This window comes from Astyanax mexicanus, chromosome 2, assembly GCF_023375975.1.
Source record: "Astyanax mexicanus isolate ESR-SI-001 chromosome 2, AstMex3_surface, whole genome shotgun sequence".
NCBI classification, from domain to species: domain Eukaryota; kingdom Metazoa; phylum Chordata; class Actinopteri; order Characiformes; family Acestrorhamphidae; genus Astyanax; species Astyanax mexicanus.
This window is the reverse complement of record NC_064409.1, coordinates 66,452,964-66,480,104: the sequence shown is the minus strand read 5'-3', so window position 1 is coordinate 66,480,104 and position 27,141 is coordinate 66,452,964. Positions and strand designations below refer to the sequence as shown.

General features: G+C 35.0%; 1 protein-coding gene and 1 long non-coding RNA gene across 3 annotated transcripts; one reads left to right on the top strand and one right to left on the bottom strand.

Annotated features, from left to right (window-relative positions):
• The first annotated feature begins 9,040 nt into the window (after window positions 1-9,040).
• Window positions 9,041-10,864, top strand: LOC125799043 (uncharacterized). Of its 2 annotated transcripts, none has more exons than XR_007437859.1 (5): window positions 9,041-9,085; window positions 9,272-9,457; window positions 9,582-9,643; window positions 10,202-10,511; window positions 10,636-10,864. It is a non-coding gene; the product is annotated as an uncharacterized LOC125799043 (long non-coding RNA). The 2 variants fall into 2 exon arrangements; XR_007437860.1 differs by lacking the exon at window positions 9,041-9,085 and having other exon boundaries at window positions 9,099-9,457; window positions 10,202-10,387; window positions 10,450-10,511.
• Window positions 10,865-12,106: 1,242 nt separating this feature from the next.
• Window positions 12,107-22,281, bottom strand: LOC111192513 (uncharacterized). The gene is made up of 17 exons (XM_049474737.1): window positions 22,239-22,281; window positions 21,411-21,530; window positions 19,784-19,962; window positions 19,614-19,685; window positions 18,375-18,608; window positions 18,106-18,212; window positions 16,883-17,051; window positions 15,550-16,393; window positions 14,897-15,012; window positions 14,670-14,711; window positions 14,516-14,587; window positions 14,364-14,429; window positions 13,628-13,716; window positions 13,427-13,538; window positions 13,231-13,339; window positions 12,579-12,649; window positions 12,107-12,422 (listed from the first exon to the last, which is right to left on the bottom strand). The coding sequence occupies exons 2-17, from the start codon at window positions 21,526-21,528 to the stop codon at window positions 12,318-12,320; spliced, it is 2,505 nt and encodes an 834-aa protein (XP_049330694.1). The 5' UTR covers window positions 21,529-21,530; window positions 22,239-22,281; the 3' UTR covers window positions 12,107-12,317.
• Between the last annotated feature and the right edge of the window lie 4,860 nt (window positions 22,282-27,141).

Sequence of the window (27,141 nt, the reverse complement as noted above, 5' to 3'; positions counted from 1 at the left end):
TCCTTTGCTCTTAATGTAATTTTTTTATTCATACTCATTTATTGTGCATTGCTGTTCTAATGTAATTTATGTCACTAGAAATATCACGTTTATTTGCTTTTTTGCTCAAAAATGACTCTCAAGTTGTTGTTTTTTTTAACATAGCTTTGTTAAATGTCTTATATTAATTAATAACTTATATTACGTCTTTCCCCAAACTTAAGGATGCATGATATATTCACCCAGTATCACAAAAACTGATTTGCTAAATAATTTTAGCTTGGTAAGCCTCACTTCCTTCCTTGTTTCCTGTCAGAGGAAGTGACATCACCAGTTCAGAGTCCAGGTCAGAGTCAATATGCAGTCCATATTACACATGAAATATTTATTCTATACAATTAATTTAAGATGTTTAGAGTAAGTATAAAGATTAATAATTTCATGTAATTCAAGATTAATATGAATTAGGAGGTCAGGACAATCACAATGCATGATTTAATTAATATTTAATGTATTAATAGTGGCAAAATTTAATATCACACATGAATAATAGTGAATCCCTTTTCTTCCATGTATTTTAGTACAAACACATAACATTGATGCAAAGTATTACATTCTGCCTAATAATTCACCTAATTTTCTTTTTTCTTTTTAGTTTGTTATATAACATTGTAATAAGAGGCAGGTTTAGTATGAGTCTCACAGCAGTGGCTGAATGTTCTGTTTTTTTGCATGTTTTATAAATCTGCAGAACTTGGATGACTTCACAATTAGTGCACTTGCTTTTAAAGCAAGCTATAAAAAATAGGAACAGTTTGTATCTGGAGCATCTGCCTGAATGCGGAGCTGAACAGCTGGAACTGAAATCCCTCAAATGGAGCAGAAAGCTTGTCTCAGTGTTCTGTTTACCACCACTAACAGGGAGGGGGAAAGAGAATAGCATTAATACACATGACTGTGATTTATTAAATAATGATGCTCTCACGAAAGAAATTATTTTTATTTTTTCAAATTGCAGAGGATCTCATTTTGATTGGTGTTTTTATTCAATCATCAATTGTGACAAAATGTACAAAAAAAACAAATAATTATCATGAGGCAAAATATAAAAAAAAATTAAAAAATGATGTACTGTAAGTATTTGTGGGACAGTGATGATGGTGGAAATTAGCCCCGATTTTCTCAGCTCAGCTTTCCCTAAAATTCCCTGCTTGGGTATCAGTCGCTGTGTTATTTCAGGGGAATCTAACAATGTAGGTCTACACTTACTGTCCTTCATATTAGATACACCTGTTACAAATAATTTAGTTACTTTTAACAGGAAACTCAGTTATGTTAGTTAAGGTAACCAGTTTGCTATAGTTTACACTGCAATTCAATATTTCTTGTTCATTTGACTTAAAAATCACATTAAAGAAAACAATTTTGGGACATTCCAGGATTTTGGTACATTTCCTGTCCCACCACTTAAATTTCAAATGTACATATCCAAAATATCTACATGACTATTTTTTGTGAACAATGTACTTGTTATAAGACAAACTGTAAAATATGGTGAAAAAAATAAGCTCCTTAGATATTATTCAAAAGACTGAATACCTTTGGACCACATCAAAAAATGGCCATTTTCTCTTGTCCCACACATTGGGTGACCAACTCAGCTCTAAATAAATGACTTCCTCTTGTATATTGTTGATATGCATCTCCTTTACTTATGAAAACAACTTCTTTGGTCTACATTGTTTTGCATGTTACAGTTTTTATGCTATTAAGTTGTGTCCCACAACATGCGTGCAACCCTGTTACCATAAGGAATTTTACCTGGCAGAGAAAGAGATAAAAATATTTGTCTACTGGCACAAAGGAAGTGACATCACAAGGACATTTTCTGCCCACATGGCAAGACCAAGAGTAAGTGCTCTAACAATTTTCAAGTTTTTTTTCCAGATATGTTTGTCCAAGTTGTGTGTGTCACTCAGTGAACGCAACCCTGTTACTCATATTGTAAGACTAATAATGAGTAGAGTGAAAATTTACTTTATATACTTATATAACCATGCTTGTCCTTGATCTTGTATACATAGCTAAATTTTACAGTTAGCATCTGTTCCTGGGGTAAACCACAGCTTAGCCTAGATTTGCAACCCTGTTACTCGCAACCCTGTTACTGTAAGTTACCAAATATATTGCATAATCTAATTTAAAAAACTGCTTTGATACCTGAGCTTGACGAATAAAACTTTTTGATAGTCTTTTACCTGTATTTAATAAATATATGACTAAAAATGATCAAATTAAAGATCAAATTTTCAGAAGTGAACACCCCTGAAATGTACCAAAATCCTGGAATGTCCATTTTAAGTTTTGATTTTACAGTGCACATGGTCCACCTTATGTTTAATATGATTGGTGGATGGTGAAGTATCCAGCAGTGACACGGATGTGTGGCAATGCACAAACATCAGCAGCACTTCTCTGCCTGATGCTCTCTCAGACCACACACACTGCCATATTGGTACTGCTGCTGTTGTGAGAGCGGTCCACCATGCAAATAATATCTTGTAAGTGGTGCTACTATAGTGCTTCTGTGCAGACTTCTCAAGTCTCCTGGAGAATGCGGGGTATAGCGCATATCACTACCGGCTCCCTGATGCCCGCAAGCTAGATAAAATCTCCCACAATCTAGAACACACCACAGACACACACGCAGACGACGCAGCCTTTTTTCCCCGCGTGTGTGAAAGAGAGGGAGAAGGCGAGAAAGCCCCTACCCTCTTGTGCATATTCAGGAAGCGCATGCAAAACAGAGAGGGTTCTGATTGGCCTGTTCTCTACAAAGATTTTGAGTCAGCCTATCAGTTTTTAGTGTGGGATGCATTCAGGAGCATCATGGCTCCCATCAAAACTCATTTCACCTCAGACTACTCTAAAGTATATCCATGTCTGGTAAAAGTAAAAAACATTGAAAGTCTTGCCCACTGTACAGTTTGTAATAGTGATTTTAGCATTGCCCACAGGGGACTAAATGATTGCAAAAGGCATGTTGAGGTTAGTTAATGTGAAAAATAGCCACAGATATATATTGCAATGTCTGTCCTATGGTACTAACAGATAGGGTTGATAAAAGCCGTGCTCTTATACAGTAAGTACCTGATAATATGGCCACTGAATGTGGACGGTCTTTAAAATGTTCTGCACAGAAGATTCCGGACATTCAGGACATTTCCACTACTGTCTAGCCAGTGCTGTCTGCTGCTGAAGGCCGAATATGTTTACCTTGTAACAGATGTCAGTTCTGCTCCATGAAAGCAAAGTGAACCAGGCAGTCGTGGGTTAACTCTGCTTAGACAAGCAGTGTACCTCAGAGGGATTTTTAATGACAGCTCGACTACACTCACGATCTGCCGGCATGTCTGAAAGCATGGGGCAGCTACACACTAACTAGGCTAACTCTGAGAGACAAAGTTCTGCATGCTCAGCTCTCATCAAAAGAGAGAGGGAAACAAGGCTAGCTGACACAGTGTTCCCTTTCATAGCTGCTTTTTATTCTCTCTCTCTCTCTCTCTCTCTCTCTCTCTTTCCTGGCTTTCTCTGCCAAACTCTCTGCATGTTTTCTCAGCTGTGAGGTTAGAATACAGACGAGGTAGCTATTCACTATTTAGAAAGGGCTCTGGTCTTTGAGACATAGTTTGGTAATAATAACTACAGCAAGATTTCCGTACAGCACATTTGTTTTGTTGTATACAGAATTATTTTTCATATAGTACTACACATAGGATATTAAATGTAAATGTACTGTAGATTACTATACAGCACTACAGGATAGTTTTCCATGTACTCCAAGACAATACTATGGGATTTTTTTTTGTTATAAACAGTCATATTATAATTGTTTCTACATTCACTGGCCTTCGTATCAGCTTCACTAATGATAAAGGAAGGCTTTGTAGTTCCATGAGAACTACATACTGTAGTTTCTCTTTCTGTGCATCCTTTATTATCCTCCTTTCATCATGTTTCTTAGTGGCTGGGACCACTGAAAAACAAGCTATTAGGATGGGTTTATTTTATTTGGATAGGTTTATTATTTGAGGAACACCTCATTTTCACTGCTGAACTGAGAATAGTCCACCAACTAGAAATATCCAGCTACTATCACCTCTGACCAGTGTCCTGTGGGCAGCATTCTGCGGGCAGTGTCCTGCGACCACTGTTGAAGAACTAGAGGATGACCAACACAAACTCTACAGCAACAGATTCAGAGCTTCTGTCTCTGACTTTACTTTATCTACAAGACCTAACAAGCAGTTATAGTAGGTACGAGTGTCTAATAGAGTGGAGTGTTTAAATGCAGTCTGATCTACTCATACCTGGACAACACACACTAACACCTCATACACCATCACCATGCCAATCACTGTCACTAGTGCTGAGAATGAATAGGACCCACCATGCAAAGAATAATAGCTGCTCTCTGGTGGTCTTATGAGGTTCTATCCATTGAAGGTGAAAGGGGGGGCAGGATGATAATAAAATATGCAGAGAAACAGATACAGGTATACAGTGTGTATTTATAGAACCATAAAATGCTCATATATGGTTAGTGTAGCTGATAAGATAAAACTTGGCTTGAGAATGCATTATACAAAGTGTTAGCCATATTATAGTGCTTAAATTCTCACATTATAATTTTCGTCTATTCCACATTAGTTCTTCAGTGTGTTCACTATAAAACAACCACTATGTAGTGAAGAGTGATTGAGTTCACAAATATATCATTCTGAACACAGTGTAAGTTTAGTACCACTAAAATTAAATCTAATATCTATTCAGCTCTTCATTGAAGTAAAAAATAAATGATAAAAAATGTCGTCTCTGCTATCTTTGCCCTACAGAAGCACAGGCCAGAGAGCAGGGATTTAGGGTCACAGGCAGGGTGAGCTGAGTCAAGCTCAAAGGATCACAGCTTAAACCAGACACTGATTAAAGACCACCTAAAGAGAAAAAAGAGGATTCTCTCTCGCATTTAATGACACATCCTTTGAGAAGTTTGAGTGGTTAACACTCTTTTGTTGAGTTAAAAGGGACGTTCTACCATACAATCAATGTGCTATTGGACTTGGTTTAAACTAGAAAAAAATACTATTGTAAGTATAGAATTCTGTTAAAGCAGCATTATGTGAGAGATGATAGTTTTGTTTACAGACTCCTTTTACATTCAAACAGTGTAATTTGTGCTTTGAACTACAGGATACACCTTTCTGGACAAGCTGAGAAATACATAAGCATTAACCAGCATGTTCCTGCCTGCTTCTCCAGAAAAGATGGATTAGAATCTTTACAAAAATAAAGTGGAAATAAAGTGTTTAAAGACTCAAACAGAAGCACCATCCTCACAGTTGCCAGAAGTAACAGTCAACATAGTCTGTTCTTGGTTTGTGTGTGTATGGAGCTAGGAAAATACAGTATAAAGTGAATCAGTATTGAAGCTTTACATGATTATTACATTATTTGGAGGATTTTTTGACATCCTCAATTAAATTACATTAATTACATAAATAAAAATAAAAAATAAAAATACCACTTTAAAATAAGACTACCTTTATAAAGGGTTTCTAAATGGTTTACAATTAGTTTATAAATGGTTACTAATTAGGTTGTAAATGCCTTAAAAATCATTAATAATCAGTTATAACACACGTAAAAAGGGCAACAATATAGATGGCTGTGAGTTCACTATTTGGCAAACAACAGGTCATTGTTGACCTTTCTACATATGTGTTATAACTGATTATTAATGATTTTTAAGGAATTTACAACCTAATTAGTAACCATTAATAAACATAATTGTAAACCACTTATAAACCCTTTATAAAGGTAGTCTTATTTTAAAGTGGTACCAAAAAATGACTCTTATTGCTGGACATCAACATTTCTACAGGGTTGCAGGTGAAACTTCCACAAAAGCACATGTCCGAGAGGAGAGTTTGTGAGCACTTTTCTATGGAAGCACAGAAGCATTTATTGGTGACTTAATTTTTGTAGAACATGGGAACTAGCTTCTACTTAAGGCATAATTCTAGTCTTATGAAAAAATAATAATAATCCAGTTTTAGTGCATGCTTTAACTGCTCCAGTTTAAAGGTGTGATAAAAGTATAATACCGTTGAAATAAAGCATTCAACAGAATCATCAGGTGCATGAACGCTTTGGTTCACTGGGCTGTGAGTGTGTAGTGAGTGTGTGAGAGAGAGAGAGAGAGAGAGAGAGAGAGAGAGAGAGAGAGAGAGAGAGAGAGAGAGAGAGAGAGAGAGAGAGAGAGAGAGAGAGAGAGAGAGAGAGAGAGAGAGAGAGAGAGTGTATAATGTGTGTGTGTGGAGGAATCTGAGTGTGAATCTAAAGCGTGTTAGACATGCACCCCTGATAAAAAACCTTGTCCTCACTTCAGCGTTCGGGTGGCAGGTGTTGTGTGGAGCTCTAAGAGCAGCTGCAGGGGATATTCTGAGACTCTGACTCCACTCCTGTAGTCTGCTCTACACACATCCTGAAACGTGGATCACATTAACACACAGCACATGAGCATTATCAAGTTTTTTTTCTAAATAGTCTGTACAAGCTGTAGTAAAACACATTTTACTGTTTGAAGAAAAGTTATCATGCACTGTAAAAAATGATGTGCTGGTTTTACTTAAAAATATAGTGCAACGTTTTTGCAAGCTTGTTTTTAAGTGTTACCCACAAATCTTTTTTGATAACTTTTAATTAAAATATTAAACTGATATTACTTAATAATTTGCTTGCAAAAATGTTGCACTATGTTTTTACGTAAACCCATAGAAACATTTTTCGTCATTTTTACAAAAAAAAATTACAGTGAAATTACTTAAAAATAAGGTTGCAAAAATGTTGCACCATATTTTTACGTAGAACCAACAAATATTTTTTAGTCATTTTTAACTAAAATCTTAAACTGACATTACTTAATAATAAGGTTGCAAAAATGTTGCACCATATTTTTACGTAGAACCAACAAATATTTTTTTACTAATTTTTAACAAAAATCTTAAACTGGCAATACTTAATAATACGTTTGCAAAAATGTTGCACCATATTCTTAAATAAAACTAAGAAAAGTTTTTTTGTCCTTTTTTCAAAAAGTCTTAATACTGACAGTACAAAAAAAATCACTTTACGCCTTCACATAAAAAAATGTCTTTGTCCAGTGAATAAACTTAATATTAACTTAACTTAATATTGTAAGATGAACATGAGCAAGACAGCAGGTTGAGCAGCTGAACATTAAATATTTAAAAGCAGTTAAAAAAAAGTCTTAGACCATTTCAAATGAACTCCATTTATTTTTTTTAACAAACAGTCTGTAATTATAGAAATACATGTGTTTTATGCTCATCTGCAAAAACTCTGTAAAACAGTGTAGAAACAAAAATAATATTTGATCCCTTTGTCTCCCTAACCTGCAGGCCAATTACTGAAAAAAAAAGCATTTTTACAGTCAGTTGAAATAAGTAGATCAGAAAGGTGTTTGTACATAACTTTTTATATTTATTGCACATCAGAATAGAGCAGAATAAAATCCTTTAAAAAAACAATTTTTTTTTATAAAAAAAAAGGCAAAAGCAAAAAGTAAACAGTTACAGAGAGTGTCACAGGTGTGCTTCGGCACACGTGTAAAAACACTGGCTCTGATTGGCTACCACCTCTGTCCCGCATAACTCGCCACCTGATTGGCTGAGCCCAGACCTCTTTTTTTTCTCAGGCTGAAGCCCATGGAAACGCGCATGCGCAGTTTATCGCTGTAGAACAAAGAGAAACTCCTAAAATAAACCGTTAAAGTTGATAATATTTTTTTCTAAAAGCAGTGCTCGGATATGAGGATTACTGGAGACTGGACTGATGGATGTTGTGATGTTTGGAGGGGTTCTGAAGCCCGGACTCTGAGGTACGCGCTGATATTCTCTTTTTGCGTGTGAAGGGTGTCCTGTAGTAACCCCAGGCGGATCAAAGAGCGTGTTCACAGACCGAACCGTCTAACGCACTCTTATTCAGGAACCGTACATCCGACAGTAAAACGGTTTGCAGCTCCGTAATCCTGAGAGTCAGCAGGCTGTCATTGATATATTGAGTATTCATAAACACAGACAGATATTAATTATTATATTTATCTGGCCCGCCGTCGGGCCAGGGCGTGTTAAGAGCGTGTCAAGTTCAACAGGTGTTACACCGAGAACTGTCACCTGTTTAGACCTGGAGTCACAGATCTCTATAGGTCACAGTTCATGGTGAAACACCTGTTACTAGCCTGGGCAGGGGTCCGCTCGAATTACTGTTATTATATCATTATATAGTAACGCACTGCTTTTAATCACCAGTAACGTCAACGGCGTTGTAACGACAGGAAAAGTAATTAATTATTTTACCCCGTTACTGACAAAATGACGTCGTTACCTAACGCCGTTACTTATAACGCTGTTAATCCCACCACTGATAATTATAGAACTAAGTGCACCAAGCTGCTCAGTGAAAAGGAGAATGTAAAAAAGGGGTTGAAGTGGCCAATCATTGTAGCTAACATGCGTTAGCCTTATAGCACGCGAACAATACTTTGATTAGCCAGCTAGACCGACTCTGATCTGGCGTTACTCACCGGGGTCTCTAATGCGGTGCACGCTAACGCTGTGTTAGCATTACGGCACGCTAAAAATAAGTTGATTAAGCCAGCTAGACCGACTCTGGTCTACTCACCGGGGTCGCTAATGCGGTGTTAGCATGACGGCCCAGCCCGGTTTGTACGCGCCCAGTGCCGGTGTTCTGACGATTTGTCCTACCTTGTCGAAACGTCCTACCGTGGCGCAGAATGATAGATTATATCTGTCGATTTATGCTACTTTGTCGAAAAATACTACCGCGCGTGTTTTGTGTTTCACTTTCTATTTGATAATACTCCTTTCATTAAAACTATAGGTAGGATAATTCGATAGCCTAATTATAATCATAAAACAGTACTCCCTTCATTAAAACTATAGGTAGGATAATTTGATAGCCTAATTATAATCATAAAACAGTACTCCCTTCATTAAAACCATAGGTAGGATAATTTGATAGCCTTAATATGATCATAAAACAGTACTCCCTTCATTAAAACTATAGGTAGGATAATTTGATAGCCTAATTATGATCATAAAACAGTACTCCCTTCATTAAAACTATAGGTAGGATAATTTGATAGCCTAATTATGATCATAAAACAGTACTCCCTTCATTAAAACTATAGGTAGGATAATTTGATAGCCTTAATATGATCATAAAACAGTACTCCTTTCATTAAAACCATAGGTAGGATAATTCGATAGCCTAATTATAATCATAAAACAGTACTCCCTTCATTAAAACTATAGGTAGGATAATTTGATAGCCTAATTATAATCATAAAACAGTACTCCTTTCATTAAAACTATAGGTAGGATAATTCGATAGCCTAATTATAATCATAAAACAGTACTCCTTTCATTAAAACCATAGGTAGGATAATTTGATAGCCTAATTATAATCATAAAACAGTACTCCCTTCATTAAAACTATAGGTAGGATAATTTGATAGCCTAATTATAATCATAAAACAGTACTCCCTTCATTAAAACCATAGGTAGGATAATTTGATAGCCTTAATATGATCATAAAACAGTACTCCCTTCATTAAAACTATAGGTAGGATAATTTGATAGCCTAATTATGATCATAAAACAGTACTCCCTTCATTAAAACTATAGGTAGGATAATTTGATAGCCTAATTATGATCATAAAACAGTACTCCCTTCATTAAAACTATAGGTAGGATAATTTGATAGCCTTAATATGATCATAAAACAGTACTCCTTTCATTAAAACCATAGGTAGGATAATTCGATAGCCTAATTATAATCATAAAACAGTACTCCCTTCATTAAAACTATAGGTAGGATAATTTGATAGCCTTAATATGATCATAAAACAGTACTCCTTTCATTAAAACCATAGGTAGGATAATTCGATAGCCTAATTATAATCATAAAACAGTACTCCCTTCATTAAAACTATAGGTAGGATAATTTGATAGCCTTAATATGATCATAAAACAGTACTCCCTTCATTAAAACTATAGGTAGGATAATTTGATAGCCTAATTATGATCATAAAACAGTACTCCCTTCATTAAAACTATAGGTAGGATAATTTGATAGCCTTAATATGATCATAAAACAGTACTCCTTTCATTAAAACCATAGGTAGGATAATTCGATAGCCTAATTATAATCATAAAACAGTACTCCCTTCATTAAAACTATAGGTAGGATAATTTGATAGCCTAATTATAATCATAAAACAGTACTCCTTTCATTAAAACTATAGGTAGGATAATTCGATAGCCTAATTATAATCATAAAACAGTACTCCTTTCATTAAAACCATAGGTAGGATAATTTGATAGCCTAATTATAATCATAAAACAGTACTCCCTTCATTAAAACCATAGGTAGGATAATTTGATAGCCTAATTATAATCATAAAACAGTACTCCCTTCATTAAAACTATAGGTAGGATAATTTGATAGCCTTAATATGATCATAAAACAGTACTCCCTTCATTAAAACTATAGGTAGGATAATTTGATAGCCTTAATATGATCATAAAACAGTACTCCTTTCATTAAAACCATAGGTAGGATAATTTGATAGCCTAATTATAATCATAAAACAGTACTCCTTTCATTAAAACCATAGGTAGGATAATTCGATAGCCTAATTATAATCATAAAACAGTACTCCCTTCATTAAAACTATAGGTAGGATAATTTGATAGCCTAATTATAATCATAAAACAGTACTCCCTTCATTAAAACCATAGGTAGGATAATTTGATAGCCTTAATATGATCATAAAACAGTACTCCCTTCATTAAAACTATAGGTAGGATAATTTGATAGCCTAATTATGATCATAAAACAGTACTCCCTTCATTAAAACTATAGGTAGGATAATTTGATAGCCTAATTATGATCATAAAACAGTACTCCCTTCATTAAAACTATAGGTAGGATAATTTGATAGCCTTAATATGATCATAAAACAGTACTCCCTTCATTAAAACCATAAGTAGGATAATTCGATAGCCTTAATATGATCATAAAACAGTACTCCCTTCATTAAAACTATAGGTAGGATAATTTGATAGCCTTAATATGATCATAAAACAGTATTCCCTTCATTAAAACTATAGGTAGGATAATTTGATAGCCTAATTATGATCATAAAACAGTACTCCCTTCATTAAAACTATAGGTAGGATAATTTGATAGCCTTAATATGATCATAAAACAGTACTCCCTTCATTAAAACTATAGGTAGGATAATTTGATAGCCTAATTATGATCATAAAACAGTACTCCCTTCATTAAAACCATAAGTAGGATAATTCGATAGCCTTAATATGATCATAAAACAGTACTCCCTTCATTAAAACTATAGGTAGGATAATTTGATAGCCTAATTATAATCATAAAACAGTACTCCCTTCATTAAAACCATAGGTAGGATAATTTGATAGCCTAATTATGATCATAAAACAGTACTCCCTTCATTAAAACCATAAGTAGGATAATTCGATAGCCTAATTATGATCATAAAACAGTACTCCCTTCATTAAAACCATAAGTAGGATAATTCGATAGCCTTAATATGATCATAAAACAGTACTCCCTTCATTAAAACTATAGGTAGGATAATTTGATAGCCTAATTATAATCATAAAACAGTACTCCTTTCATTAAAACTATAGGTAGGATAATTTGATAGCCTTAATATGATCATAAAACAGTACTCCCTTCATTAAAACCATAAGTAGGATAATTCGATAGCCTTAATATGATCATAAAACAGTACTCCCTTCATTAAAACTATAGGTAGGATAATTTGATAGCCTAATTATAATCATAAAACAGTACTCCTTTCATTAAAACCATAGGTAGGATAATTTGATAGCCTTAAAATGATCATAAAACAGTACTCCCTTCATTAAAACTATAGGTAGGATAATTCGATAGCAGAAATAACCACAATCGGATGACCTGATGGGAGTTGATTAAGGTTCACTGTGATTTTACTGAATCCCCAAAGTTTTTTTTTCTCATGGTTTGCTAATACTTTTACTAATTAAGTTGAACATTGCATTGTAATCCAATAACACACATTTTTATAAACATATTATACAGTGTACTTAGATTTTACATTTTAAAACAAACAGTGCAAAGTGCAGCTTAATCCAGGAAAAAATACATTCAGGTTATTTGTTAACTGTACACTTTCTACAGTGGTAGTTGGCGGAAATCTCTTTACTATATTGGACACATTCAAAATGTGCCCAGCGACTGCACACATCACACTGCACCTAAAAAAAAAAAAAAAAAATCAAATTGATATCCATTAACAATGTGTGACAAATAGGAAAAAGAAAACATTAAAAACGATTATATTTACTTATTTATTTTATTGTAACTCATTAACAATGAGAGTACTGCATACTTGCAGACATGTAAATATTTACCATTTCAGTCATGCTCTTGTCTCCATCCCCTTCCAGCATAGAGCAAACTGTGCAGTAGTCCTCTGCATTGCCTTGAAGCAAATTCATTTTCATTATTTTTTTTTTGCACAAAAAGAAAAATGCTACTGCAATGACAATGTTACATGACTGCAGTGACCCTGAAATGGTGGTGTTAGTTTGTGTTGTTCTGATGTGAGTGGATCAGACACAGCAGTGCTGCTGGAGTGTTTAAATAGAACTGTGTCACTGTTGGACTGAGAATAATACATCAACCAGAAACATCCAGCCAACAGTGTCATGTTTGCACTGATCAAGGACTAGAGGAACACAAACTGTGCAGCTATTATCTCTAACTTTACATTAACAAGGTAGACCTACCAGTTAGAAATTAATAATAGAGTGGACAGTGAATGGACAGTGTTCGAAAACAACAGCAACACTGTAGTGTCTCACCCACATGTACCAGTACAACACACACTGAAAGAACTGTGAGTATTTTATGGTTGTATTTCACTGATGACAAGCATCACTACACAATTTGATTCATACATAAAATACTATATCACCTAACCAAAATTGATTCATAGAGCATAGGTGAGAGACAAAATATAATGTACGATATGGTAATAATGGCCACTGCTACACAACTCACCTTTACGTTCAAGCAATGAACAGGCTATCCCCATTCGGGCGGTGCTAATAGCTGCTTGTGTTGTCTGCACATTGTCGATAGCTCCAGTAGAAAGAAAATCTTCTGCGAACTGCAATATTATTTACAAACCTTTTAAACCATACACCAATTGGCCTGAAGATATTTATGTGAACAAAAGCTGAAAAAGTTAACATACCTTTAGCACTAAAACGCCACAGCTGCTCGCATCTTGCTGTGGGTTGTGTTTCAATACTGTTGTTCGCCATTCAGCGCTGTGATCTTGGTGTCCAATCATCTTTAAAAAATTCCTATTTGGCCCAAAACATAATATTTGCAATCAGAACGCGTATGTTTCTTTGTAAAAAAGATGAAATAGGTTTCTTAATAAGAAGCTTACCTCCAGTTCCGCAAAATCTTTCTCTCATATAATCCCTCATTTCCCATGGGGTCAATGATGGAGAGGATCTTTCTTGACATGCTGACAATCTAAAAAAAATTAATGTAAATACTTTGGTTTAACAGTGATTTTCTGTTAATTTTTTTTCCCAAATACAATCCTATTTCCAAAAAAAGTAACACAAAAAAATGTACAAAAGCTGAATAATTCTAAAAACACCCGGTGGAAAAAATTATTTGATTTGAAAGGTCAGTAAGATGACTGAGTATATTATGTGTCTCCCCGTCCTTAGTTCCCAAATGATTAACACAGTGGTGAACATTTTTTTTTTAAATTTGTTGCTTGTATTAAATTTAAAACAATGCATTTTCATGCATTGATATATGGTTTAAATAAATTTAACATTATTACATCCTGCATTTATTTATATTGTGTACAAAAATGGTTCTTTACCTCAAACAAATCTTTCTTTAAGATTGTCCAATGTATTTTACGTACACACAGTATTACTCAGATCACTGTTCATTCCAAAATATTTCAGTGTTTAACCCCTTTAAAAATACCCTTGTTGGTGAAATAGGAACTAAGAATTAAATGCTTGAATTTGATTTTATGAACTTCAGTGTTTTCCACTGTAGTATGCATTGAAATATATATCCTGACAATATATTGTGACCCATAACTGGAAATGAACAAAGCAACATTACTGGAAATATGTAATTTTAAGAACACACACCACAAGAATCCAATGTCCTCCGGTATTGACAGGGCACAGCCATGTGTCCTCAACTGGGAACTTCATCTGCGTTTAAGTTTTCAACAGAAAATATTAGTTATGGTTCTAAATGGGTTAAGTAATCACCAGAACTTTATGTGTAAATGCATTACCTTTCTGAGACATCGAAACTGTCCAGCAGCTAAAGAAGAAGCAACCACTGCACACAGCTGATATACAGGCGTCTGTAAAACAGCAACCAGCAATTAGTATGATAAGAACATATCAAAGAATCTCAAAATAACTACATCCTTAAACCCTACTTGCCTTATGTTGTTCAATCAGATGGTTCAGGTATGCATCAATCACCTATATTCACACAATAATTGTTAATAAACAAATAAACAATTTGTTTATAAAAAAAATCTCTCTAAGGATTTTGTTCCAACTGCCTGGCCTCTTTGAATAGTTTGATCCAGCAGCAAAAGTGTCCAGCCAGTTGGAACTAAATCCTGAGAAGGACTAATTAAACTTTATTTATTTCTAATTCTTACTTCATCAGCGACCCATTCGGTCCCTTGCAGTGTTCTAAAAGAAGAATCATACAATTTGTATGGCCCGGCAACTGCTTCCACCTGATTGTTGTCCTTTGAAGACCAGAGTCTCATTACTGAAAATAAATATGTAAACATTAGCATCACCATATCAGTTATATACTGATAAACAAGGCTAAAACAGGGCAAAATAAAACAAACAGTGTAAAACAAACAGGCCAACAGGCCTCATGCAAACAAAAAAAGCAAAAATAAATGGGATGGACATGATAACCTAAACAATGATTGTTATTTAACAAATATGTTTAAAGGAATCATCTAGGACTGTGGGAGAATCAATGGAAAGTAGTGTGCATAGCCTAATTCATAAGATGTTAGGTGTAAAAATCCAACCTAGGGGCTGGAGAAGAATTCCTTCGATACATCAAATACCTTGCATTTTCATAGGTTATTTTGTCCACCCTAAAATGTGAAATGGCAAGATTAAGACCAACAGTTCAAACACAGCCAGGGGGCTTATAGAAAGAAGAAGAAGAAGAAGAAGAAAACAGTTTATCATGGGCAAACCTCCATGAACAAAAATGTTCTGGGTTAGACCAAACTGGTAACAAACGGACCAACAGGTCAAAATCTGAACTTTGTAACTATGCCACCTTCTTCTTGAATGCTTCTTTCAGTGTTTGATGAGCTCTTCATTGCAGGCTTTTCAGTTACTGAAGTTGTTTCAGTGTTTGATGAGCTCTTTGTTGCAGGCTTTTCAGTTACTGAAGTTGTTTCAGTGTTTGATGAGCTCTTTGTTGCAGGCTTTTCAGTTACTGAAGTTGTTTCAGTGTTTGATGAGCTCTTTGTTGCAGGCTTTTCAGTTACTGAAGTTGTTTCAGTGTTTGATGAGCTCTTCGTTGCAGGCTTTTCAGTTACTGAAGTTGTTTCAGTGTTTGATGAGCTCTTTGTTGCAGGCTTTTCAGTTACTGTGGTTGTTTGCACATGTTTTTTGACATCAGCTTGTTTTGAAGCTAAACGTATAACTGAGCACCGTTGTACATTTGGGTCTGTGTACTCTTCTGAACTCTTCTTCTTGGAAGAAGACTGCTGAGGACAAGGAGAGAAGATGCTGCTGCTACTGTCGGCTGCCTGGCTTCTTCTATATGGTTTTAGATGGCCAATGTTGTATTTGTTTTTCAGGATGGCTCCTTCAGGGTTTTTTAATGTGACAAGTTTGCCACGGACTGACTGGATAACATATGGACCAGAGAAATCCGGTTCTATTCTTCCGCCTTTCCTTCCTCGCTTCCTCATATTCAGTAGAAGTACTTCATCCCCATCATTATACTCAACATTTTGGTATTTCTTCTGCACTTTTCTGGCATATGCTTCTTTTTGTTTTTCTTGAGACTTACGTATGTTATCTTCTGCTGTTTTTTTAACAGCTTCCGATGTTTTTTGTTTTGAATCAAGAAACTCGCTGTATCCTCCTTCAGGGAGAATAATCTTGGAAAGCTAAATTGAAAAACAGTCAGCAAATGTTACCCCAATTAGTGAATACAGTAGACCAGAGTAAACTGCCTTATCCAAACTGCCTGCATCAGATAAACATTAGTTTGAGCAGAGAGAGAGAGAGAGAGACAGAGAGAGAGAGAGAGAGACAGAGAGAGAGAGAGACAGACAAGCCCCAGTTTCAGGTGTTTTTGTTCATCCTTCCTCTGTGAAAAGACAGCTGAATGTTATGGGTCTAGAAGGATGTGTTTCAGTCATAAAGCCCTCAATGAGAAAGGAAGATACAGACACAAAACAAGGAAGGTAGGAAGGTTCTGGTGTTCTCAGTATAATGTACTCACCACTCCAGAGTCCAGACCTCAACACTGTTACATGTTATTTAGGATTATGATGGTAAGAAGAAAATTATCAACAGACTTCCAAGACTGTCATCTGAGAAACTAATAGAGAGTCATAATTTTATTACAATTGTAAAGACAAAAACATACTTACTGGCACTTCAACAGGAACCTCTGAAGGGAACACTGCCTCCCTCCCATACATCAAAAGAAACGGGGAGAATTTTGTGGTAGTGTGCACTTTAGACCGCAATGAAAACAGGGTGGCATCCAGATAGACATTCCAATCGTTTTGCTGGTCATTGACCAATTTTTTAAGGGCTCTAAAATGCAAAAATATAATTAATTTAAAAAATTGCTTCGTAAACCAAATTACCAATAAATAATAGCTAATGCCAGTATATATAAGTGGTTCCCAATATCCACCATGTGGAATACCAGTGACGTTTTGGCTACATCTCTGAAATGAATCTTCATTTCATTCATTCCATTAACTATCTGTACAGACACTATATGTCCAGGACATGACCAAACATTTATTTTACTTAATATTTTACTCTTTATCATGAATTAGTTATGATACAGAGTAATGTGTTGTTCCCTGGTCCCACTTGCATATCACTTTTTCTACTTAAATTGACGATTTATTAGACTAGTAGTTTATCCTGTGCTGAAAGCTGAATGAAGTGTGACTGCTGTTAAAGTATGAAGGGGTGCTTAACTGTACAAAAGTTAGGGGAACAAATGATCTATATTAATTTGCTAAAGGAAATGCATTGCTTGCTGGAAAAGAATGAAATCATCAAGTTTATGCACAAAAAAACACCATGTGACATGTTTTAGAGCAATGCTTTTATGCATTTCCAAATCAGAAAAAGTTGGGAAAGTGTGGAAAATGCAAACAAACAATCCAGTGTTTTTTACATGGCCCTTTATTTCATTGCAGACAACTTATTTGTTAATATACTTCAAATACTGTATTATAGGCCTATAGCACATCCTTAAAGTTGGCACAGTGAATCATTTACTACTTTGTAGTGCCCTTCTCACGATGATCATAATTGGTTTAGGCACCAAGGATATCAAACAACGAAGAAATATTTCGTTATTTTACAAAATTGTATTGCTGTACTATCCCAACCTTTTAGGATTGTGTTGAAGGCCTAAAATCTAAAACTAATGTATGACATGCAATTAACATGAAGTTGATCAGACAAAACAGGAAATATGTTGAGTCCACACTGTCTGCAATGCCATTAACAATGTAAGGGACACTGTTTTGTATTACATGCATTTGCCACTTTCCATAAGGCACTATATAGGGTGTGGTTGAATTGGCTTTGCCTTGCAAGCATTGTAATAAATACAAAAATATACCTTTTTATATTGTCATTAGTCTTCTCATCCAGGCCATTTGTTTGTGGATGATAGGCTGCTGTTACGCTCCTTTGGATGTGTAGCAATTCACAAAGCCTATGGTTAAGCTTTAAAAAGATATGATTATTGTAATCAAATATATTTATAAAAACATTCAATTTGCATGCAAAATAAATACACAATCATCACAAGCATAGTGTCAAGACAGCAACTATGAATCCTAATAAACAGAGGGCTCAAAAGTTTTCCAGTTTAATGATTACACTTACATCATTAACAAATTCCCGTCCCTGATCTGAAAGGATGCGCTTTGGACAGCCATGTCTATAAATGATAGAACAAAGATTTCTACCCACTTCAGCTGCAGATTTAGTTTTCAAAGGAAAGGCCTCTACCCATTTTGAGAAATAATCTGTAACTGTCAAAATGTATTGAAAGCCATCTGAAGTTTTTGGTAATGGTCCTGTTAGGTCTATCCCAATGAGCTCCCAGACCGCAGACACCTACAAAGCAAAAAACAAATAAGCTATAATTAAAGACAGATATATAGATACTTTATTGATCCCAAAGGAAATTTAGCAGCCAGTAGCAGTTACAAAACACAGTAGAAAAACAATAGGTGTAGTACAATAAGAGAGCACAGTAAGGGATATAAGACTCTAAACTAAAATTCAAAACTGAGACTTAAAAATATATACATAAATATATAAATACAAAAACTATACATAAAGTATGGAAGTAATCAGTTGTAGATATGAGGTAGTGCAGTAGAAAAATAAAAGTAGGGCTGGTCACTATATTTCTTACATAATTATTTTTTTGATCATGGACATTGTTGATTACAAAAAGAGCACAATCAATCATATCTAGTTGGAATTTGTGCAGTTCAGGATATAACATGTTGAATAAAATGGAAGGAGAGTATTTGCTTGTCTTTTAATTTTTCTCACTTTCAGAAAAAAAGAATGACACTGTGTCAGAATTATTTAAGAACCATGACATTATATTTTGATCGATTTACTTGGCTTTATTTCATTAGACTGTTTAAGTTAAGGAGAAGGTAAGGAGGAGTTTGAATTAGTCACTGGAAACATGACACTGTTGCAGTCCAAAAAAAAACATGCAACCTCAAACCAGTAACTTTAAAGGAGATGGCAAAAGTTTGTAGCTTATAATGAATATTTAAGTTGATATACGGAGGTTTTACTAAATATTTCGCAGTAATTTCATTGCTCCACTGGTTAGGACATTTCATAAAATGCAAAAGACAGCTTATGTGCTGAAACCATAAATGAGAAAATTGATGCAGGAGCATGTATTATGGCTTTATTTTTCTTTGGCATTATGAGTTTCTACCATAATTGAATAGTGTTGCAACGTCTATATTGTGCAGCTCAGTTCACTACATTTTCAACATGCAATGAGAGAAAACTCTCTTTTTGGTTTAACTTGGTAAAAGCAATCACAACCACATGCGAATTATTCAGTACAAAAACACAATTTTTTACCTTAATGCACTGTAGTGGTTGTGCAGCGGTCAATGGCTTTCCAATTTTCTGGCATTTATCACATTCCAGTACCTTTAAGATGAACCCAATTAAAATCCAAACAGCTTGCAATTATTTGAAAATACAGTAATTGGTTAAAAAAACTAACAAATGAGAAAAAAAATACATACCCAGTTGTCAATGTCGATTGACATTCCATGCCAGTAAAATCTGGAACACATGGCTGTCCGTGTTTTTAAGATTCCTGAATGTCCACCCATGGGAGAGGAATGAAACTCCTGGAACAGCAACATGGCTTCTTCTTTGGTTTTAATAACCCTTCTTTGATTCCCAAAAAACAGATCTCCATCTACATAATACAATTAAATACTTTATTAGATTATCAATGAGATTTTACAGTCCTACCTATGGTTTTAATGAAGGGAGTACTGTTTTATGATTATAATTAGGCTATCAAATTATCCTACCTATAGTTTTAATGAAGGGAGTACTGTTTTATGATCATAATTAGGCTATCAAATTATCCTACCTATAGTTTTAATGAAGGGAGTACTGTTTTATGATCATATTAAGGCTATCGAATTATCCTACCTATGGTTTTAATGAAGGGAGTACTGTTTTATGATCATAATTAGGCTATCGAATTATCCTACCTATAGTTTTAATGAAAGGAGTACTGTTTTATGATTATAATTAGGCTATCGAATTATCCTACCTATGGTTTTAATGAAAGGAGTACTGTTTTATGATTATAATTAGGCTATCGAATTATCCTACCTATAGTTTTAATGAAGGGAGTACTGTTTTATGATTATAATTAGGCTATCGAATTATCCTACCTATAGTTTTAATGAAGGGAGTACTGTTTTATGATCATATTAAGGCTATCAAATTATCCTACCTATAGTTTTAATGAAGGGAGTACTGTTTTATGATCATAATTAGGCTATCAAATTATCCTACCTATAGTTTTAATGAAGGGAGTACTGTTTTATGATCATATTAAGGCTATCAAATTATCCTACCTATAGTTTTAATGAAGGGAGTACTGTTTTATGATCATAATTAGGCTATCAAATTATCCTACCTATAGTTTTAATGAAAGGAGTACTGTTTTATGATTATAATTAGGCTATCGAATTATCCTACCTATAGTTTTAATGAAGGGAGTACTGTTTTATGATCATATTAAGGCTATCAAATTATCCTACCTATAGTTTTAATGAAGGGAGTACTGTTTTATGATCATAATTAGGCTATCGAATTATCCTACCTATAGTTTTAATGAAGGGAGTACTGTTTTATGATCATAATTAGGCTATCGAATTATCCTACCTATAGTTTTAATGAAGGGAGTACTGTTTTATGATTATAATTAGGCTATCAAATTATCCTACCTATAGTTTTAATGAAGGGAGTACTGTTTTATGATCATATTAAGGCTATCAAATTATCCTACCTATAGTTTTAATGAAGGGAGTACTGTTTTATGATCATAATTAGGCTATCGAATTATCCTACCTATAGTTTTAATGAAGGGAGTACTGTTTTATGATCATAATTAGGCTATCGAATTATCCTACCTATAGTTTTAATGAAGGGAGTACTGTTTTATGATCATAATTAGGCTATCGAATTATCCTACCTATAGTTTTAATGAAGGGAGTACTGTTTTTGCTTGTAATTCTGAATTCTGAACATAATCACCATATATATGCTATACATCTGAGTGTGTGTGTGGGTGAGAGAGAGAGCAAAAAGGAGATCATAAAAAGAGAGATGCTTATATAAACTAACCCTTTATCTGAAAATTGGAGGCATATCTCCGAAGGTTCTGCCGCTGTGATTTGTCAAAGTCTGATGGGTATGATCCCGAAGACAGAAGATTGTATACTGTTTCCCACTTCTTTTCCATGGCTATCACGGAAGATGGATGGAAGAAAAGGGTCAATTTAAAGTCCAAAACAATTTCAAAAAGCACTGATAATACCACTCTATTATAATAGAAATATATATATATATATATATATATACACACACAAATATATGCACATATATATTTACACACACACACACACACACACACACACACACACACAAACACACACATATATATATATATATATTATACTATATTACTGTATATTTAGTATTCATGGTTTGGCCTGTTTAAGTTTCAGTTTCGTAGACAATAGGCTCAACTAACCGTGTCTAGAAGGCTAGCTTTAATTCACTCGGCTAGCTGACTTCTGTGTACATTTATCAGGCTAAAAGACAAGTCTTAACTCCAGACTAATGTACCTGTATTTGCTCAAAAGCCCTAAAACAGCCTCTGAATATATTTGTGCTCTTGAGCCCACCAAATTAATGAGGTAAGGCTCGTAGTTACACGTGGGTAAGCGCAAACTACCGAAACTACCGAGAGTAACGTTAACGTTACAAACATTGAATAGTTTTGAACTTAACCGCACCATTTTTAACCACTCAAGGTATTTTTTTCTTCTATGTACACGTTTAAAACACTCCTGCAGACATTAACATGACGCCTAGTTCATATAGTAAGCTTAAAGCAAACAATGAACATTAAATAGACGTTAAAACATTATAAAGAGCAAGTTAACTCACCGTACTTATATCCAGGTAGGATAAAATTATGGGCGTACCCGAAAACCATAGTCATTTGACGTAAAAATGATGTGCGCATGCGCAGTAAGCCTCGGTAGGACCACTCGATGGGTAGGATGAAATGATAGAACACCGGAATAGCCACCCGGGTGGTTAGCCTACGTGCTAGCTAGCTACATTTGCCCTTTCTTTCGGTTTGATGCTTGCCTATAGCTGCAGGCCAACACAGTTCACTGAAGCACCGTGTTTCTAAAACCAACTTAAACTACACAGATAACTCACAACTGTAAATATCTCAAAAATAATCAGTCACTGTGCTCTTACCCATGCAGTCCATGCTCGCTGCCTTCCAAAAGTTCTTCATCAGTGGAGATAAGTACTTGTATCAGTGCCTCGTGGTCTCCCAAGCAGCCTTAAAATATTTAGTTAGGCGTAACAAAATCTTAACATAATACACACTAAAACTATTGGGTTGTACTTATTTTTGTAATTAAGCAAAGTTCGAAAAGTATAATTTTAGGTAAAATCTTCTCATTATAATGAGCAAACATCACTGGGCTCAAATCATGTTGATTTTACTCAAATATTCATGCAATATTTCTCCAAATTTCTAAACAAAATAAACACACAAAATATTGGGTTGTACATACTGTTTTAATTAAGCATAGTTCAAAAAGTATAATTTTAGGTAAAATCTTCTCATTATAATGAGCAAACATCACTGGGCTCAAATCATGTTGATTTTACTCAAATATTCATGCAATATTTCTCCAAATTTCTAAACAAAATAAACACACAAAATATTGGGTTGTACATACTGTTTTAATTAAGCATAGTTCAAAAAGTATAATTTTAGGTAAAATCTTCTCATATTAATGAGCAAAGTTTACTGGGCTCAAGAATCGTTTTTTGCAGTGTGTCAATATAACCATGACTACAGCTTAGAGTGCTGTTCAACAGTCCTGAACATCTGAGAATATCAACAGAAACACTAACATGCCAAAAGTTAGAGGATAGCAGAATATAAAAATGAAATCATTAAGTGGTACTTGAGGGAATGCCCACAGCTGTATAAGTGTATTGTTATCAGAGTTGGACTGAGGCCCAGTGTTGTTTAAGTATTTAACGTTCCTCTGTGATCCACAGTGTCACGTGTTTATAAAAAAAAATGAATAAGAATGATGTCATACGCCATTACCACCCACAGTGGACAGTGCAGTGGGTGGTAATGATTGTGACTGGCAGCATCTGGACAGAATTGTCTGGGCGAACAGATAAATAACTCTATTAGAACCATTGGTCTTACACCAGACCTGTTGTAACAGGGTAAGCAAAACCAAGCAATTTCTTGGGGCTTGAGGGCCTGGGGCCCCCAGACAATGAGTGTTTATGAATTAAATTTATATTTGTAGCCATGCTCTGTCTGAACTCAGTTTCCCAGCAGCGAGGTGGATTTTAGAGCACTGGACTAAACTAGTAGTGAATTAATATATTTTACTTCCTTTTACTTCCTTTACTATATTTTAATGAAAAATGAACACTAACATATACCTTTATAGATCTGTGTATGATCTGTTTGATTTGTTTGATGATATGTGGTGGGGCCCCCAAATGCCTTAAAATGGCCCTGTCTCACACACATAACCCAGAGGTCAATGCAGTGTACATTAGCATACATGGCACATGGCAAAAATCATGATGCATGACATATTGCATCATTTTGGGAGCTTGACTGAACTTCAACTGCATATGTTTATTACTGACTGTCCTGAACAGTAAATTTTGCATTTTGCAAGTTTGTTTTGAAAACGTAACCATAACTTTTTTTGATTAAATATTTCAGTACGTTACATAATAGTAGTACATTATCTTGTTACAGATTCTCATAAACTGCTTGTGCAGCTGGTTACTGCTAGTCCTCAGTTCAGCTCATAATGTGGCTGTGGATATTTTGTGGCTTCCTGTACTGCACAGAACTTCACTGTGCCATTTTCCATTTTCCTCTTTATGTAACAATCTGGGAGAGAATCAGACACTCACAGATAAAAAAAAATCCATGGGGTTTATTAGAAAAAGAGAAATCCAGAAAACAATCCAGGTAAGCAATATCCAAGGCAAAACACAATACAAGGAAGATCCAAAAGTGTAAATGAGGTTTAGGCAGAGATCCACACCAAAAAGTGAAAAAATCAGCAAAAGAATCAAATAAGCGAAAACCAAAATTAAATAAACCAAAGACAAAAAAGGGGTAATTTAAAAAAGACATAAGAAAAGGATTCAACTGATGTAAAAAAAAACAGAGCAATATATCCCAAAGAGTTTTACAAACAAACCAATTTATATACATTACTAAACAGCTGAGGCTAATTAGTATGCAGGAGAGTTTGAACAAAAAGAAAACAGAGTTCTGATTTGTAGGTGCAGTCACATGGTTTGGCAATGCATCCTGGGAAGTAGAGTTCATAAGTAGAGTGCTGTAGGGAGTGTGACACTTCAGCCAACCTGCTTTACTAGTGAGCATGACTGGCTAATGTCAAGACGTGAATGAAAAAAAAAATCTAACAACTAAAACACTAAATTCTACAATGAACGATATCAACTCTAAATATAATAAAAGTGTCTAAATATTTATCTTTTGTTTTTTGGTACTAAATCAGCATTCTTCTGCATCTTTTTAAACCACTCTATAATAATTATTGGACTTTTTGGGGGATGTTTTAAAAAATAAATGCAGAGTGGGATGAGTGTGGGTGGAAAGAATTTAAAAGGGAGAATTAAACAATGTTTACTGTACTTATTTAAATGTTTCTATAAAACTATACTCTATGCCCAAATAAAGTGAAATAAGACTAAATTTAAATTATAATATACACAAATATAATATGCTATGTGAGGAAATCAGACAATCTAGATGCATTGACAGGTGCAAACTGAAAGTAAACATTCGTGTTGGGAACACAGACATACTGTACATTAATCTACATTGTTTAAAAGGTCCATACCAGCCTGATCACTGCAGAAACTAAACAATAGAAAATGATCATTCTTAGAAAGGCTCACTTTGGGGGAAAGTTAGAGCGGTGAGTAATTGCTGGAATGTCTGTGTGGCCTGGCAGATTTCACACCTTGCTCTCATTACACTTTCCACCCTGCAGTCCAGTCTGAAGTAAGCAGGGAAATTCCTGCATGTTTCATTAGCATGTTCTGAAGCAGCATTAGCATTAGTCGCTAAGCGTGCTAGGCTTTAGCTCTTTTGCCATTCAAAGGTGAGTATTATCAGCCTGTATTCTGCTGCTTACCCCGGCTAGCACTGCTGGAGCAGTATTAGCATTACTGGTGATGCTAACAGCTCATTTTCCCCCACCTCCTTCCTAACTGCCTCCAGGTTGGTCCTGTTGGGATGCCCTGGTGGTTGGCTCCTCCCTGTCTTCCATGTACGACAGGATCTGCAGAGTCCTCTCTTTATAAGTGACATGTATTCTTGTTCAACATTAAAAATGTAAACTAACACATTTGCTTCCAGTCGTAATTGTTGAACTATAAGTGACTATAAAGTGTGATAACACTATATCCAAAACTGATTAAAACTACTGAGGAAATCAGGTATCCACATGAGTTTATAGGTGCTAGCAGGAAATAAACATACTGTACATTATCTTCAAGAGGTTAAATACTTAGAAGCAGCAGTGTGACCTGTGTTTCTGTGTTAGAACAGGACGAGTTTCAGTGAAGGCTCAGTTTTTTTTCAGGATAAGGAGGATAAACAGAACATGTGGCAGCGACACTCCAGCTGCAACATCTCGCCAGATGTGTCTGGTAGCAGCACCGACGCTGCAGCCTGAACTGCAGGGAAATGTCTGTCATGTCACCATGGCAAAGACATAACAAACAAACACGAATCCACATCCACCACAGACAGATTACAGCTCATACAGCATCATATGCAGAGGCTTTCCAAAACATGCTTTCAGCCTGACACAGAAAACATCATGGCTACAGAAATGCACTGATCTAAAAGCAGTGGGGTTAAGAATGTTAGAATTGTCAGAATTTATTTAGAAACGTGTCCACTGTGAGCGTGAAGCTACAGATAAAATGCAAAATGCAGCAAAATGCATCCACCACAGCACCATGTAGTGCTGCTCTACAGTTAAAACTGTGCTGCATATAGACTTATACTGTATAACTTAAAATTATTAAAATATAGATTTATGTTTCAAGCAATACTTACCAATACCATAATTTCTTTAGCAATTTTCAAATATGTTTGGCACTTAAGCAGTTAACAAATTAGATTGATAAGGTTAACCTAGTCATGTTTATCACTGTATTTCTCCTCCTCTAGTCCAGAAAGTGACCACTTGTGACTACCTAGCTAACAGAAAATGCTCTAACAATGTTTAACAACATTTTGAAAAGGTTCCTGGAAGATTAGCCTGTAAAATTACAGAAATAATGTTCCAGGAATGTTCTAAAAACATCTGACACAATAATGGTTTGCATCAAAATGGGATTATAATGTTTCTGACATAACATTACCAGCTAGATGAATACTAGACATTACATAAACATTTAAAGTAACATTCCTAAAACATTCTGAAAAATTAAAACATTGTCATAAGTGATTAAAGTTGTAGCAATGCTACTATAAATAAAAATGTTCAAAAATATATAGAAAACAGAATATCCAATCCAACCTGTTTAATTTTCTAAGAAAGTTATCTGTACTGTTCAGAAAATGTTTAACTAAGCAAAAATACTTTGTGAAAACTTTCTGCAACAGAGTTATGGTGTTCATGTGTGTGTGTGTGTGTGTGTGTGTGTGTGTGTGTTACAGAGTGTGTATATCTCTCCAGCCTGCCAGCCTGTCCCAGTGAAGAATGCTCTGAATGGGACTACCTTT

What these genes read in the sequence shown, in the direction of transcription:
- LOC111192513 (XM_049474737.1), bottom strand. Translation starts at nt 21,528, where the DNA reads ATGGAAAAGAAGTGGGAAACAGTATACAATCTTCTGTCTTCGGGATCA. An exon ending in CCGAATGGGTCGCTGATGAA is followed by an intron (nt 14,712 to 14,896) that starts GTAAGAATTAGA and finishes GTGTGAATATAG; the next exon opens with GTGATTGATGCATACCTGAA. An exon ending in GAGGACATTGGATTCTTGTG is followed by an intron (nt 13,717 to 14,363) that starts GTGTGTGTTCTT and finishes AATTTTTTTTAG; the next exon opens with ATTGTCAGCATGTCAAGAAA.